Source organism: Cherax quadricarinatus, chromosome 37, assembly GCF_038502225.1.
Source record: "Cherax quadricarinatus isolate ZL_2023a chromosome 37, ASM3850222v1, whole genome shotgun sequence".
NCBI lineage: Eukaryota > Metazoa > Arthropoda > Malacostraca > Decapoda > Parastacidae > Cherax > Cherax quadricarinatus.
Genome location: NC_091328.1, coordinates 6,693,700 through 6,711,997, shown reverse-complemented (window position 1 = coordinate 6,711,997; position 18,298 = coordinate 6,693,700). Strand labels below are relative to the sequence as shown.

General features: G+C 41.8%; 1 protein-coding gene across 3 annotated transcripts in view; it reads right to left on the bottom strand.

The window, feature by feature from the left end:
- Positions 1–202: 202 nt before the first annotated feature.
- LOC128704027 (tyrosine-protein kinase Src42A) overlaps positions 203–18,298 on the bottom strand; it is a 41,474-nt gene continuing 23,378 nt past the window's right edge. The window contains exons 6-11 of one of the 3 annotated variants that reach the window (XM_070091847.1): positions 10,889–11,052; positions 10,153–10,321; positions 5,353–5,511; positions 4,818–4,996; positions 4,079–4,235; positions 203–1,952 (exon numbers count right to left, since the gene is read on the bottom strand). In XM_070091847.1, coding sequence (XP_069947948.1) covers positions 1,747–1,952; positions 4,079–4,235; positions 4,818–4,996; positions 5,353–5,511; positions 10,153–10,321; positions 10,889–11,052 — 1,034 coding nt within the window. In that variant the 3' untranslated portion in view covers positions 203–1,746. The remainder of the gene's footprint in view (positions 1,953–4,078; positions 4,236–4,817; positions 4,997–5,352; positions 5,512–10,152; positions 10,322–10,888; positions 11,053–18,298) is intronic. The other 2 variants (XM_070091848.1, XM_070091846.1) reach the window with 2 other exon arrangements.

Sequence of the window (18,298 nt, the reverse complement as noted above, 5' to 3'; positions counted from 1 at the left end):
CAGCAGTTGTCAGAGACAGAAACTTGCACTGGTGTTGCAGCAGTTGTCAGAGACAGAAACTTGCACTGGTGTTGGTGTTGCAGCAGTTGTCAGAGACAGAAACTTGCACTGGTGTTGCAGCAGTTGTCAGAGACAGAAACTTGCACTGGTGTTGCAGCAGTTGTCAGAGACAGAAACTTGCACTGGTGTTGCAGCAGTTGTCAGAGACAGAAACTTGCACTGGTGTTGCAGCAGTTGTCAGAGACAGAAACTTGCACTGGTGTTGCAGCAGTTGTCAGAGACAGAAACTTGCACTGGTGTTGGTGTTGCAGCAGTTGTCAGAGACAGAAACTTGCACTGGTGTTGGTGTTGCAGCAGTTGTCAGAGACAGAAACTTGCACTGGTGTTGCAGCAGTTGTCAGAGACAGAAACTTGCACTGGTGTTGGTGTTGCAGCAGTTGTCAGAGACAGAAACTTGCACTGGTGTTGGTGTTGCAGCAGTTGTCAGAGACAGAAACTTGCACTGGTGTTGCAGCAGTTGTCAGAGACAGAAACTTGCACTGGTGTTGGTGTTGCACCAGTTGTCAGAGACAGAAACTTGCACTGGTGTTGCAGCAGTTGTCAGAGACAGAAACTTGCACTGGTGTTGGTGCTGATCAGACCCTGTTCCACCGCGAGGCCTGGTCATGCACTGGTCCGCGGGGGCACTGACCCCTGGAACACCCTCTAGGTATACTCCAGGTATCCAGGTATACTCTAGCTAGCCAGTGCTGGAATATTGTAGCAGAGTAATGAGGATATGTTATGAATGGCACTCTGGGTTCAGTAACTACTAGTAACTAGAGCCCTTAAAACTATCGTTCCAGCAAGGCTACAGTTACTGTTACATGGGAATTATAATCTCTTGTTTTTTTATCCCCATAAAGGAAAGAATATGGACTGATGGCGTGTGTGTGGAGGAAGGAGACGACTACTTCACCAGGTCACGGTAGTCGTACTTAGGATGCTATCACTGAGGACTGACTACTGCACCAGGTCACGGTAGTCGTACTTAGGATGCTATCACTGAAGACGGACTACTTCACCAGGTCACGGTAGTCGTACTTAGGATGCTATCACTGAGGACTGACTACTGCACCAGGTCACGGTAGTCGTACTTAGGATGCTATCACTGAAGACGGACTACTTCACCAGGTCACGGCAGTCGTACTTAGGATGCTATCACTGAGGACTGACTACTTCACCAGGTCACGGCAGTCGTACTTAGGATGCTATCACTGAAGACGGACTACTTCAACAGGTCACGGTAGTCGTACTTAGGATGCTATCACTGAGGACTGACTACTGCACCAGGTCACGGTAGTCGTACTTAGGATTCTATCACTGAAGACGGACTACTTCAACAGGTCACGGTAGTCGTACTTAGGATGCTATCACTGAAGACGGACTACTTCAACAGGTCACGGTAGTCGTACTTAGGATGCTATCACTGAAGACGGACTACTTCACCAGGTCACGGTAGTCGTACTTAGGATGCTATCACTGAAGACGGACTACTTCACCAGGTCACGGTAGTCGTACTTAGGATGCTATCACTGAAGACGGACTACTTCAACAGGTCACGGTAGTCGTACCTAGGGTGTTATCACTCTGAAGACTGGCTACTTCACCAGGTCACGGTAGTCGTACTTAGGATGCTATCACTGAGGACTGACTACTGCACCAGGTCACGGTAGTCGTACTTAGGATGCTATCACTGAGGACTGACTACTGCACCAGGTCACGGTAGTCGGAGTCTTCTAAGGTAAAGAAATCGTCCAGTTTCCAGTGGAGGGTCTCAAAGGTGGGTCGTTTGTGAGGGTCGTGGGCCCAGCACTGCAGCATGATGTTGTAGAGCTGATGTGGGCAGCTCTTGGGCTGGGGCATCCTATATCCCTGCTGCACCTGCTGCGCCACCTCCACGTTCGTCATACCTGCACATAAAGCTGCGTATTAGGTGTAAGGCTTGTGGACTTTACGATTTAAGATGTTAACGCTTCTGTCAGATCAACAAGCGATTCCAGAAAGTTATCCCCGTATTCAATAAGCCCAAACCCATCTATCTCAATGAACGCAAAAGGAATAGTGCAGGGTGGGAATAGAATATTTGTACATTTTACACCAGTTAGGTTGCTCAATTTCCCAAGCGTTTCGCCTACACAGAAGGCTTGGATCAAGACCCCTCACCAGCACCCAATTTGATAAAATTGCTTAAAAATTGGGAAATTGGCTCCCGCACAGCCCATAATCAGCACAAAAACACTTCCAATTAAGATACACCAGCATTTAGGGTTTGAAACCAATTAGATGAAGTGTTCGCTAGTTATTACATGGGAAGTATTTTTTAATAAAACTGGCAGACTGAAATTTACACAGCTCAGAATGAGCTACAATATTTCTTGTAATAAAGCCCGCCAACGGTGAAAGTTTGAAGCCTATTAGAAGAAGCGTTCTCCAGTAATTTATTTGATTTCACCGTGGTGGCCCGTGGCCTGGTAGGCGACACTCTTGCTTCACAAACCGAGTGTCCGTGGTTCGATCCCCGGCAAGGGTGGAAACACTGGGCGTGTTTACACCTGTTGTCCCGTTCACCTAGCAAGCAAGTAGGTACCTGGGTGTTAGTCGACTGGTGTGGGTGGCATCCCGGGGGACAACATCAAAGGATACAATAGAAATAACAGTCCTCGGTGACGCACTGACTTTCTTGGGGGGTTATCCTGGCTGGCTAACCGTCTGGAGTTAAAAATCCCAACAAAATCTTATCCCAAGGTTTTAAATAAGCGCTCACTCAGACTAAATTTGCAGAGCATCATCCTTGTTACAGCGTGCGTCAGTGTTGACATTCTGAAGCCGATCGGAAGAAGCATTCTTTAGCTACTGAATGTAATGATTATCAATATATATTGAATAAAATTGACGTATTGGGACTTATGACATCCAATAACAACATGAACCTTACCTTCAATAATAATAATAATAATAATAATAATAATAATAATAATAATAATAATAATAATAATAATAATAATTAAGAGTGACCTGGTAGGAGAACGTGAAATGACAGTGACCTGGATAGTACAGCATGACGTGACAGTGACCTGGGTAGTAGAACATGACATGAGAGTGACCTGGGTAGTAGAACATGACATGAGAGTGACCTGGGTAGTAGAACATGACATGAGAGTGACCTGGGTAGTAGAACATGACATGAGAGTGACCTGGGTAGTAGAACATGACATGAGAGTGACCTGGGTAGTAGAACATGACGTGACAGTGACCTGGGTAGTAGAACATGACATGAGAGTGACCTGGGTAGTAGAACATGACATGAGAGTGACCTGGGTAGTAGAACATGACATGAGAGTGACCTGGGTAGTAGAACATGATATGAGAGTGACCTGGGTAGTAGAACATGACATGAGAGTGACCTGGGTAGTAGAACATGACGTGAGAGTGACCTGGGTAGTAGAACATGACATGAGAGTGACCTGGGTAGTAGAACATGACGTGACAGTGACCTGGGTAGTAGAACATGACATGACAGTGACCTGGGTAGTAGAATATGACGTGAGAGTGACCTGGGTATTAGATCATGACGTGAATGACCTGGGTAGAACATGACGTGAGAGTGACCTGGGTAGTGGAACATGACGTGAGAATGACCTGCGTAGTAGAACATGACATGATAGTGACCTGGGTAGAACATGACGTGACGTGAGTGACCTGGGTAGAACATGACGTGACAGTGACCTTGGTAGTAGAACATGACGTGAGTGACCTGGGTAGTGGAACATGACGTGAGTGACCTGGGTAGAACATGACGTGACAGTGACCTGGGTAGAACATGACGTGACAGTGACCTGGGTAGAACATGACGTGACAGTCACCTGGGTAGTGAAGCATGACATGAGTGACCTGGGTAGTCGAACATGACGTGACAATGACCTGGGTAGTGGAACATGACGTGAGAGTGACCTGGGTAGTGGAACATGACGTGAGAGTGACCTGGGTAGTGGAACATGACGTGAGAGTGACCTGGGTAGTGGAATATGAGAGTGACCTGGATATGGTGTGGCGCCGAAGGTAACAATCTCCATCAGCAAAACACCGAAGGACCAGACATCAGACTTAGTGGTAAACTTGTTAAAGTTGAGAGCCTCTGGTGCTGTCCACTTGATGGGGAACCTGGTGCCTTCCTGGGCGTTGTACTCGTCCTCCTGACGGGGCAGTTACGCCAGTTAATAATTCAAACATACTAAGAGTACAATTGTTGCGAGTACACACAGACACGCACACACACAACTTCGAGTCTTTAATGCCAGACATCGGTCGATAAATCAATCCATTTAAAACAGTTATATAAATAGGAACAACACATGATAATGACGTATAAAATACTGAGAGGAATTAACAAGGTGGACAGGGCTAGAATGTTTCAGAGATGGGAGACAGCAACAGGGGGACGCAAATGTAAGTTGACAACTCAGATGAGTTATAAAGATGTTAGGAAGTATTTATTCGGTCACAGAGTTGTCAGGAAATGGAACAATCTGGACAGGGTAGTAGTGGAGGCACGAGGTACGATAAGGCTCTTGGAGCCGGGAGAAAGTGGACCTAGTAGCGAAGAGGTAGGGCCAGGAGCTAAGACTCAACCCATGCAACCACAAACAGGTGAGTACAAATAGGTGAGTACGCACATACACACACACAGCGACCAGTGAAGAGGCAGGGCCAAGAGCTATGATTCGACCCCTGCAACCACAAGTAGGTGAGCGCACACAAACATACACAGTTCTTACCAGCAAGAATCGTGAAAGCCCGAAGTCTGCGACCTTGACGATGTGGTCTTGCCCCACGAGGACGTTCCTGGCAGCCAGGTCGCGGTGGATGAAGTTCAGGTTCTCCAGGTACTCCATGCCACACGCCACCTGGGCACCTATGTACACCTGATCCGTCAGGGGAAGACGACCCTCACGACCTGTTGAATGGACCACTTGGTTAATGGTCTTTAAAGCCTATCAACCATACAAGGTCTTGCGCATCACCTATTCACCACCGGCGAAGAATATTTTAATTCCTAACATATGGATTACAGTAAACTCTACACTGAAAGATATACATCTTTTGGTGTATATATCCTGTGGCAAATGCTGACTGCTGCCAAGGGTAGTGGGAGTGAGGTTGGAGGTGATGTTAGGGGTGGGTGAAGATTTAGGGGTGATAGTGAGGGAGAAACCAGTGGTGGTGGTGATGGTAGAGGGGTGTGGGGGAGAAAACAGTGGCGGCAGAAGTAAGAGAGAGAGAGAGAGAGAGAGAGAGAGAGAGAGAATGTACCTCTGAGATAGTCTAGGAGTGAGCCGTTGCACATGAGTTCCGTAATAATGAGGATGGGTTCCTCCCGGCTGGAGACGGCGTACAACTGCAGCAACTTGGGGTGACGGAGACTCTTCAGCAACTGGGCCTCCTTCAGGAAGTCTTGCGGGTTCATCTTGCCTGAGGACAGGACAAGTAATGTTACTGGCGTTACCAGCAAAGATCCATGTTGTACCTAATTACTGTTATAATGACGGGCAAGAACTATATCTGCTGGGGTCATGAATGGGCAGTGCCAGGTTTTATAGGTTTGATTCCGTCATTAATATTAACAATCTTTATTTCTACAAGAACATAATACATGTTATACAGACCACAACTGACATCAGTGACGTACTATATAGAAAGCCCCTGGTTATGCAGAGTATTTCGGGCAATTTAGGTTTTATTCAAAGGATGCGACCCACAACCAGTCGGCTAACACCCAGGTACCTACGTGAACAGGTACAGTAGGTGTCTTATGAAAACACGCTCCAATGTTTGTACCCGTAACGGGGATCGAGCCACGGACCTCAGTGTGCGAGGTGGGTGCGCTACCAACCGAGCAACAGGTCATGGTGGCAGAGTTAATGTTTCCTTCCCAAAAAGTAATACCCTTGTTTGTCATCTATGGGGGTGACTGTAAGTTATAGGCCACGAGGGGTAAAATGTTAATGGTGACAACTGGACCTTGTGGTTGTCATGTTGACATCAGTCAACATGACAACCAGACTACAAAGGCTACAAAGACTACCAGGCTACAAAGGCTACAAAGACTACCAGGCTACAAAGGCTACAAAGACTACCAGGCTACAAAGGCTACAAAGACTACCAGGCTACAAAGGCTACAAAGACTACCAGGCTACAAAGCCTGGCTGAGTCTGGCAGCAAAAGAAGTCAATAAGAACTGTGTTTTATCCGATGCAGTTCTTTGTGAAGATACAATTTTAGTATTGGGCAAATCATGTGCTATGTAGTTATTGAGAAAGGTAAGAAAAGAATGCATATATTTACCGTGTGACCATTTACATCAAAAGTATATTGACTAAGAAAATCTTTGAAAGACAATGTGAGGTCGCTATAACGGAGATCAGAGAGGATATATATATATATATATATATATATATATATATATATATATATATATATATATATATATATATATATATATATATATATATATATATATATATATATATATATATATATATATATATATATATATATATATATATATATATATATATATATATATATATATATATATATATATATATGAGCAATGGGCTAGTAACCCCTTCTCCTGTAGACATTTACTAAAAAAGAGAAGAAGAAAAACTTTATAAAACTGGGATGCTGAGAGAGTTAGAGCAAAGGAAGGGGTAGCAGTAATGTTAAATGATCAGTTATGGAAGGAGAAAAGAGAATATGAATGTGTAAATTCAAGAATTATGTGGATTAAAGTAAAGGTTGGATGCAAAAAGTGGGTCATAATAAGCGTGTATGCACCTGGAGAAGAGAGGAATGTAGAGGAGAGAGAGAGATTTTGGGAGATGTTAAGTGAATGTATAGGAGCCTTTGAACCAAGTGAGAGAGTAATTGTGGTAGGGGACCTGAATGCTAAAGTAGGAGAAACTTTTAGAGAGGGTGTGGTAGGTAAGTTTGGGGTGCCAGGTGTAAATGATAATGGGAGCCCTTTGATTGAACTTTGTATAGAAAGGGGTTTAGTTATAGGTAATACATATTTTAAGAAAAAGAGGATAAATAAGTATACAAGATATGATGTAGGGCGAAATGACAGTAGTGTGTTGTATTATGTATTGGTAGATAAAAGACTGTTGAGTAGACTTCAGGATGTACATGTTTATAGAGGGGCCACAGATATATCAGATCACTTTCTAGTTGTAGCTACACTGAGAGTAAAAGGTAGATGGGATACAAGGAGAATAGAAGCATCAGGGAAGAGAGAGGTGAAGGTTTATAAACTAAAAGAGGAGGCAGTTAGGGTAAGATATAAACAGCTATTGGAGGATAGATGGGCTAATGAGAGCATAGGCAATGGGGTCGAAGAGGTATGGGGTAGGTTTAAAAATGTAGTGTTAGAGTGTTCAGCAGAAGTTTGTGGTTACAGGAAAGTGGGTGCGGGAGGGAAGAGGAGCGATTAGTGGAATGATGATGTAAAGAGAGTAGTAAGGGAGAAAAAGTTAGCATATGAGAAGTTTTTACAAAGTAGAAGTGATGCAAGGAGGGAAGAGTATATGGAGAAAAAGAGAGAGGTTAAGAGAGTGGTGAAGCAATGTAAAAAGAGAGCAAATGAGAGAGTGGGTGAGATGTTATCAACAAATTTTGTTGAAAATAAGAAAAAGTTTTGGAGTGAGATTAACAAGTTAAGAAAGCCTAGAGAACAAATGGATTTGTCAGTTAAAAATAGGAGAGGAGAGTTATTAAATGGAGAGTTAGAGGTATTGGGAAGATGGAGGGAATATTTTGAGGAATTGTTAAATGTTGATGAAGATAGGGAAGCTGTGATTTTGTGTATAGGACAAGGAGGAATAACATCTTGTAGGAGTGAGGAAGAGCCAGTTGTGAGTGTGGGGGAAGTTCGTGAGGCAGTAGGTAAAATGAAAGGGGGTAAGGCAGCCGGGATTGATGGGATAAAGATAGAAATGTTAAAAGAAGGTGGGGATATAGTTTTGGAGTGGTTGGTGCAATTATTTAATAAATGTATGGAAGAGGGTAAGGTACCTAGGGATTGGCAGAGAGCATGCATAGTTCCTTTGTATAAAGGCAAAGGGGATCAAAGAAAGTGCAAAAATTATAGGGGGATAAGTCTGCTGAGTATACCTGGTAAAGTGTATGGTAGAGTTATTATTGAAAGAATTAAGAGTAAGACGGAGAATAGGATAGCAGATGAACAAGGAGGCTTTAGGAAAGGTAGGGGGTGTGTGGACCAGGTGTTTACAGTGAAACATATAAGTGAACAGTATTTAGATAAGGCTAACGAGGTCTTTGTGGCATTTATGGATTTGGAAAAGGCGTATGACAGGGTGGATAGGGGGGCAATGTGGCAGATGTTGCAAGTGTATGGTGTAGGAGGTAGGTTACTGAAAGCAGTGAAGAGTTTGTACGAGGATAGTGAGGCTCAAGTTAGAGTATGTAGGAAAGAGGGAAATTATTTCCCAGTAAAAGTAGGCCTTAGACAAGGATGTGTGATGTCACCGTGGTTGTTTAATATATTTATAGATGGGGTTGTAAGAGAAGTAAATGCGAGGGTCTTGGCAAGAGGCGTGGAGTTAAAAGATAAAGAATCACACACAAAGTGGGAGTTGTCACAGCTGCTCTTTGCTGATGACACTGTGCTCTTGGGAGATTCTGAAGAGAAGTTGCAGAGATAGGTGGATGAATTTGGTAGGGTGTGCAAAAGAAGAAAATTAAAGGTGAATACAGGAAAGAGTAAGGTTATGAGGATAACAAAAAGATTAGGTGATGAAAGATTGAATATCAGATTGGAGGGAGAGAGTATGGAGGAGGTGAATGTATTCAGATATTTGGGAGTGGACGTGTCAGCGGATGGGTCTATGAAAGATGAGGTGACTCATAGAATTGATGAGGGGAAAAGAGTGAGTGGTGCACTTAGGAGTCTGTGGAGACAAAGAACTTTGTCCTTGGAGGCAAAGAGGGGAATGTATGAGAGTATAGTTTTACCAACGCTCTTATATGGGTGTGAAGCATGGGTGATGAATGTTGCAGCGAGGAGAAGGCTGGAGGCAGTGGAGATGTCATGTCTGAGAGCAATGTGTGGTGTGAATATAATGCAGAGAATTCGTAGTTTGGAAGTTAGGAGGAGGTGCGGGATTACCAAAACTGTTGTCCAGAGGGCTGAGGAAGGGTTGTTGAGGTGGTTCGGACATGTAGAGAGAATGGAGCGAAACAGAATGACTTCAAGAGTGCATCAGTCTGTAGTGGAAGGAAGGCGGGGTAGGGGTCGGCCTAGGAAAGGTTGGAGAGAGGGGGTAAAGGAGGTTTTGTGTGCGAGGGGCTTGGACTTCCAGCAGGCATGCGTGAGCGTGTTTGATAGGAGTGAATGGAGACAAATGGTTTTTAATACTTGACGTGCTGTTGGAGTGTGAGCAAAGTAACATTTATGAAGGGGTTCAGGGAAACCGGCAGGCCGGACTTGAGTCCTGGAGATGGGAAGTACAGTGCCTGCACTCTGAAGGAGGGGTGTTAATGTTGCAGTTTAAAAACTGTAGTGTAAAGCACCCTTCTGGCAAGACAGTGATGGAGTGAATGATGGTGAAAGTTTTTCTTTTTCGGGCCACCCTGCCTTGGTGGGAATCGGCCAGTGTGATAATAAAAATAATATATATATATATATATATATATATATATATATATATATATATATATATATATATATATATATATATATATATATATATATATATGCAATAAGATCACAGTAAACAGGTGATTTCAGAATATGCAAAACAACCACTCTGAAAGAATAGAGAAATTCCAAGCGCATTCGTGACTACTCACAGCATCATAGTTCCTTGATAATGTGAGTAGTCACGAAAGCGCTTGGAATTTCTCTATTCTTTCAGAGTAGTTGTTTTGCATATATATATATATATATATATATATATATATATATATATATATATATATATATATATATATATATATATATATATATATATATATATATATATATATATATATATGTATATATAATTCAGTCGACATTACTCACCGTGGTAGGTCAACTCATCAACTCACCTTGTTTGAAGGTTTTGATAGCCACTGGAACAGTCTTGTTCCAGAGACCCTCATAGACAATAGCGAACTGGCCTGACCCCAGACGTCGGGTAATCTCGATCTGTTCCTTGGGGATCTCCCAGGCATCACGGGTGTTGTATGACAGTCCTCCTATGTCCGGCTTCATTGTCTGCAACACACCGTATCCAAATTGACTCTTTAAATTCAAATTACATTCCAAGTGCTCTCGTGGTCTCTCAGTTACATTCTCGAGTAGTCCTAATTCCTTGACAGAATAAATGGCAAACCACAAAGGAGCTTAGAATTTAATTCTCCTTTAAAGTGGTTAAATTGCATATTAAAATATCATTTAGTTCTTGTGATCTTGGTTCAGGAAGACAATAATGTGAGTGTTCCTGTCTGGTTGCGCCACCCACACAAGGTGACCTGTAGTTTATTATAGAGAGAGAGAGAGAGAGAGAGCATCTCACAACACAGGGAACCTGCGCTCACCCGAGACAAGCAGAGGAGAAAGAAAGCCTCTTATTGTAAGAAAATTGAATTGTGTTATCCGAACGCTTCTGGCAAAGACCTCAAAGATTTGTTAAGTTATACCATGAATTAAGGAAAGCTCCTAGACGCGAAACAAAGCAAATGTTATAGTAATTATGGACAAGGTAGATTATAGGGCAAAAATAAAATTATTAGACAGGGGAGCTAACGTGCCCCTTAAATCACATTTATTCGCAAGACTGACATTGACACAGGGTCTGATGAGTTGTGTGCAGAGACCAGCAGCGTCGGCGCTGTAGAAGGAGACCAGGTCGTGGAGGGACGGGAAAGTATCCCTCCTCCTGATGAAGTAGCCACCGTGGTCTCGGGGTCGTATCCTGTAGTGCCACACCTTCTCTCCGTCACGAACTGTGCCAAACACACCACAAACATGTTCTTGTAGTAACAGAGATGAGTGGCGGCGAGAGGGAGACATGTGGTGACGACATATAATTACGTTAAGGAATTTTGATATGTTTCGCTTATGGAAGAGGTTTACCCACGGGCGAAGTATCTCAATAAATTTTATCTCAGCAATTATGTCTTTTCACCATCTTCATATAATAATAATAATAATAATAATAATAATAATAATAATAATAATAATAATAATAATAATAATAAACTTCGTATAATATATATATATATATATATATATATATATATATATATATATATATATATATATATATATATATATATATATATATATATATATATATATATATATATATATATATGCATATATACATGGTATAAACCTTGGTAATAAATACCGACAAATTGGTTTAGAAAGACACGTAAGCAAACACTATAACATATTCATTAGAAAACGTTTCGGTCCTGGGACCTTGATCACTTCTAACATACAGAGGTCCCAGGACCGAAACGTTTTCTAATAAATATGTTATAGTGTTTGCTTACGTGTCTTTCTAAACCATCTTGTCGGTATTTATTACCAAGGTTTATACCATGTATATATGCATATATATATATATATATATATATATATATATATATATATATATATATATATATATATATATATATATATATATATATATATATATATATTTTTTTTTTTTAACAAGTCGGCCGTCTCCCACCGAGGCAGGGTGACCCAAAAAAGAAAGAAAATCCCCAAAAAGAAAATACTTTCATCATCATTCAACACTTTCACCACACTCGCACATTATCACTGTTTTTGCAGAGGTGCTCAGAATACAACAGTCTAGAAGCATACACATATATAGATACACAACATATCCCTCCAAACTGCCAATATCCCAAACCCCTCCTTTAAAGTGCAGGCATTGTACTTCCCATTTCCAGGACTCAAGTCCGACTATATGAAAATAACCGGTTTCCCTGAATCCCTTCACTAAATATTACCCTGCTCACACTCCAACAGATCGTCAGGTCCCAAGTACCATTCGACTCCATTCACTCCTATCTAACACGCTCACGCACGCTTGCTGGAAGTCCAAGCCCCTTGCCCACAAAACCTCCTTTACCCCCTCTCTCCAACCCTTTCGAGGACGACCCCTACCCCGCCTTCCTTCCCCTATAGATTTATATGCTTTCCATGTCATTCTACTTTGATCCATTCTCTCTAAATGACCAAACCACCTCAACAACCCCTCTTCTGCCCTCTGACTAATACTTTTATTAACTCCACACCTTCTCCTAATTTCCACACTCCGAATTTTCTGCATAATATTTACACCACACATTGCCCTTAAACAGGACATCTCCACTGCCTCCAACCGTCTCCTCGCTGCTGCATTTACCACCCAAGCTTCACACCCATATAAGAGTGTTGGTACTACTATACTTTCATACATTCCCTTCTTTGCCTCCATAGATAACGTTTTTTGACTCCACATATACCTCAATGCACCACTCACCTTTTTTCCCTCATCAATTCTATGATTAACCTCATCCTTCATAAATCCATCCGCCGACACGTCAACTCCCAAGTATCTGAAAACATTCACTTCTTCCATACTCCTCCTCCCCAATTTGATATCCAATTTTTCTTTATCTAAATCATTTGACACCCTCATCACCTTACTCTTTTCTATGTTCACTTTCAACTTTCTACCTTTACACACATTCCCAAACTCATCCACTAACCTTTGCAATTTTTCTTTAGAATCTCCCATAAGCACAGTATCATCAGCAAAAAGTAACTGTGTCAATTCCCATTTTGAATTTGATTCCCCAAAATTTAATCCCACCCCTCTCCCGAACACCCTAGCATTTACTTCCTTTACAACCCCATCTATAAATATATTAAACAACCATGGTGACATTACACATCCCTGTCTAAGACCTACTTTTACCGGGAAGTAGTCTCCCTCTCTTCTACACACCCTAACCTGAGCCTCACTATCCTCATAAAAACTCTTTACAGCATTTAGTAACTTACCACCTATTCCATATACTTGCAACATCTGCCACATTGCTCCTCTATCCACTCTATCATATGCCTTTTCTAAATCCATAAATGCAATAAAAACTTCCCTATCTTAATCTAAATACTGTTCACATATATGCTTCAATGTAAACACCTGATCTACACATCCCCTACCCACTCTGAAACCTCCTTGCTCATCCGCAATCCTACATTCTGTCTTACCTCTAATTCTTTCAATTATAACCCTACCGTACACTTTTCCTGGTATACTCAGTAAGCTTATTCCTCTATAATTTTTACAGTCTCTTTTGTCCCCTTTCCCTTTATATAAAGGGACCATACATGCTCTGCGCCAATCCCTAGGTACCTTCCCCTCTTTCATACATTTATTAAACAAAAGTACCAACCACTCCAACACTATATCCCCCCCTGCTTTTAACATTTCTGTCATGATCCCATCAGTTCCAGCTGCTTTACCCCCTTTCATTTTACGTAATGCCTCACGTACCTCCCCCACACTTACATTCTGCTCTTCTTCACTCCTAAAAGATGGTATACCTCCCTAACCAGTGCATGAAATTACTGCCTCTGTTTCTTCCTTAACATTTAAAAGTTCCTCAAAATATTCTCGCCATCTACCCAATACCTCCATCTCCCCATCTACTAACTCCCCTACTCTGTTTTTAACTGACAAATCCATATTTTCCCTAGGCTTTCTTAACTTGTTTAACTCACTCCAAAATTTTTTCTTATTTTCATTAAAATTTCTTGACAGTGCCTCTCCCACTCTATCATCTGCTCTCCTTTTGCACTCTCTCACCACTCTCTTTACCTTTCTTTTACTCTCCATATACTCTGCTCTTCTTATAACACTTCTGCTTTGTAAAAACCTCTCATAAGCTACCTTTTTCTCTTTTATCACACCCTTTACTTCATCATTCCACCAATCACTCCTCTTTCCTCCTGCCCCCACCCTCCTATAACCACAAACTTCTGCCCCACATTCTAATACTGCATTTTTAAAACTATTCCAACCCTCTTCAACCCCCCCACTACTCATCTTTGCACTAGCCCACCTTTCTGCCAATAGTCGCTTATATCTCACCCGAACTTCCTCCTCCCTTAGTTTATACACTTTCACCTCCCTCTTACTTGTTGTTGCCACCTTCCTCTTTTCCCATCTACCTCTTACTCTAACTGTAGCTACAACTAAATAATGATCCGATATATCAGTTGCCCCTCTATAAACATGTACATCCTGGAGCCTACCCATCAACCTTTTATCCACCAATACATAATCTAATAAACTACTTTCATTACGTGCTACATCATACCTTGTATATTTATTTATCCTCTTTTTCATAAAATATGTATTACTTATTACCAAATTTCTTTCTACACATAGCTCAATTAAAGGCTCCCTATTTACATTTACCCCTGGCACCCCAAATTTACCTACTACTCCCTCCATAACATTTTTACCCACTTTAGCATTGAAATCCCCAACCACCATTACTCTCACACTTGATTCAAAACTCCCCACGCATTCACTCAACATTTCCCAAAATCTCTCTCTCTCCTCTACACTTCTCTCTTCTCCAGGTGCATACACGCTTATTATAACCCACTTTTCACATCCAATCTTTATTTTACTCCACATAATCCTTGAATTAATACATTTATAGTCCCTCTTTTCCTGCCATAGCTTATCCTTCAACATTATTGCTACTCCTTCTTTAGCTCTAACTCTATTTGAAACCCCTGACCTAATCCCATTTATTCCTCTCCACTGAAACTCTCCCACCCCCTTCACCTTTGTTTCACTTAAAGCCAGGACATCCAGCTTCTCATTCATAACATCCACAATCATCTCTTTCTTATCATCTGCACAACATCCACGCACATTCAGACTTCCCACTTTGACAATTTTCTTCTTCTTATTCTTTTTAGTAATCTTTACAGGAAAAGGGGTTACTAGCCCATTGTTCCCGGCATTTTAGTTGACTTTTACAACACGCATGGCTTACGGAGGAAAGATTCTTATTCCACTTCCCCATGGATATAAAAGGAAAATTAAGACCAAGAACTATTAAGATAAAATCAAAGAAAACTCAGATGAGTGTGTATAAATAAATGTGTACATGTATGTGTAGTGTGACCTAAGTGTAAGTAGAAGTAGCAAGACATGCCTGTAATCTTGCATATTTATGAGACAGACAAAAGACATCAGCAATCCTACCATCATGTAAAACAATCACAGGCTTTCGTTTTACACTCACTTGGCAGGACGGTAGTACCTCCCTGGGTGGTTGCTGTCTACCAACCTACTACTAATATATAAATAAATATATATATATATATATTTATATATATATATATATATATATATATATATATATATATATATATATATATATATATATATAAGGTGAGTGGTGCGTTGAGGTATATGTGGAGTCAAAAAACGTTATCTATGGAGGCAAAGAAGGGAATGTATGAAAGTATAGTAGTACCAACACTCTTATATGGGTGTGAAGCTTGGGTGGTAAATGCAGCAGCGAGGAGACGGTTGGAGGCAGTGGAGATGTCCTGTTTAAGGGCAATGTGTGGTGTAAATATTATGCAGAAAATTCGGAGTGTGGAAATTAGGAGAAGGTGTGGAGTTAATAAAAGCATTAGTCAGAGGGCAGAAGAGGGGTTGTTGAGGTGGTTTGGTCATTTAGAGAGAATGGATCAAAGTAGAATGACATGGAAAGCATATAAATCTATAGGGGAAGGAAAGAGGGGTAGGGGTCGTCCTCGAAAGGGTTGGAAAGAGGGGGTAAAGGAGGTTTTGTGGGCGAGGGGCTTGGACTTCCAGCAAGCGTGCATGAGCGTGTTAGATAGGAGTGAATGGAGACGAATGATACTTGGGACCTGACGATCTGTTGGAGTGTGAGCAGGGTAATATTTAGTGAAGGGATTCAGGGAAACCGGTTATTTTCATATAGTCGGACTTGAGTCCTGGAAATGGGAAGTACAATGCCTGCACTTTAAAGGAGGGGTTTGGGATATTGGCAGTTTGGAGGGATATGTTGTGTATCTTTATACGTATATGCTTCTAAACTGTTATATTCTGAGCACCTCTGCAAAAGCAGTGATAATGTGTGAGTGTGGTGAAAGTGTTGAATGATGATGAAAGTATTTTCTTTTTGGGGATTTTCTTTCTTTTTTGGGTCACCCTGCCTCGGTGGGAGACGACCGACTTGTTGAAAATATATATATATATATATATATATATATATATATATATATATATATATATATATATATATATATATATATATATATATATATATATATATATATATATATATATATATATATAGCATTATATTTATTACTTATCTTCAAACTTATTGGATCTAGAAGTTGAATATAAATGACACAAAAATTGAATTTTAAAAAGAAAAATCACAATATATTAAAATATTCATAAACGTTGGGTCTTTAAAAATAAGAGAGAGAGAGAGAGAGAGAGAGAGAGAGAGAGAGAGAGAGAGAGAGAGAGAGAGAGAGAGAGAGAGAGAGAGAGCACGCCAAGGAGAGTAAAGTCAGAGTGGACAATTCTGAAAATTTAAGACCAAAAAAAATTTGAGCAGATAAGTGAGATGGATATTTGATTGATGCTCGCAGCCTCACCGGGCGAAACAGATCCTTGACACGTCTATTCAACTGGGCGAAACGTTATGACGTTAAATACACCTGTTGATAAATTAGACACTTATACAACACTTGTGTATCTTTATTGTGGAAACTTATGGCACACAGCTGTACACGTTATAACGACCACCTTCAAGGCTGGCCACACCTGTTTACCTGGAGTTTACCTGGAGACAGTTCCGGGGGTCAACGCCCCCGCGGCCCGGTCTGTGACCAGGCCTCCTGGTGGATCAGAGCCTGATCAACCAGGCTGTTGCTGCTGGCTGCACGCAAACCAACGTACGAGCCACAGCCCGGCTGGTCAGGAACCGACTTTAGGTGCTTGTCCAGTGCCAGCTTGAAGACCTTGAGGTGCCTTATCCCACTTATGTGCGATAAGGCACCTAAACTACTGGGAACGGTTGAAGGTCCTTGATCTGTATTCCCTGGAACGTAGGCGAGAGAGATACATGATAATATACACTTGGAAGGTCCTGGAGGGATTGGTACCAAACTTGCACACGAAAATCACTCCATATGAAAGCAAAAGACTCGGCAGGAGATGCAACATTTCCCCGATGAAAAGCAGCGGCGCCACGAGTACACTGAGAGACAACACAATAAGTGTCAGGGGCCCAAGACTGTTCAATTGCCTCCCAGCATACATAAGGGGGATTACCAATAGAATCCTGGGTGTCTTCAAGAAGGCACTGGACAGGCACCTAAAGTCAGTACCTGACCAACCTGGCTGTGGTTCGTACGTCAGCTTGCGTGCGGCCAGCAGTAACAGCCTGGCTGATCAGACCCTGATCCACCATGAGGCCTGGTCTCAGGCCGGGCCGCGGGGGCTTTGACCCCCGAAACCCTCTCCAGGTAAACACAGTGACTTCATCAGTCCAGTACAAAGAAGAATGGTGAAGATCAGAAGGAGTTTGAGGTAATCAGTCCCCCATGATGGACTGATCACCTCAAACTCCTAATCTTCTTTATTAAGATACCCAAGTATTGCACATATGTCTAACTTATCAACTTGTCGGTTCTCTGAACCTTGTATCTACACACCTAATTGCTGTACCTGTATCTTGGTCATCCAGCAGCCAGGCCGCCCCATCACACCCAGTATCTACCTGGAGTTCATTACCTCTATAACTTGCTCATCTATCATAACTTTGGAGTCCAGTCCCTGGACCCATTATGTGCCTTTGTAATCTTTTGACTACCACCCACAGGATGGGTATGGAGGTCATAATACTGATATTAAACGAACACTAACTAGAGCCTGGGGCAGATAAGTCACTCGCTCTCATCATGTGGTCATAAGCTGGGTTGTGGTCGTTAACTGCTGAAAATGGTGGTTTTGATAGCGAGCGACCCGTTCTCAGCTCTTAGAGACCACAGGTAAACCGTGATGACAGTGATTTGTATCTGGCGGTGAAGATATTACGATGGTGGTAGTGAGGATCTGCACACCAGCACTTGTTCTTAAACTAGCCATTACGATGTTATTAAATTATG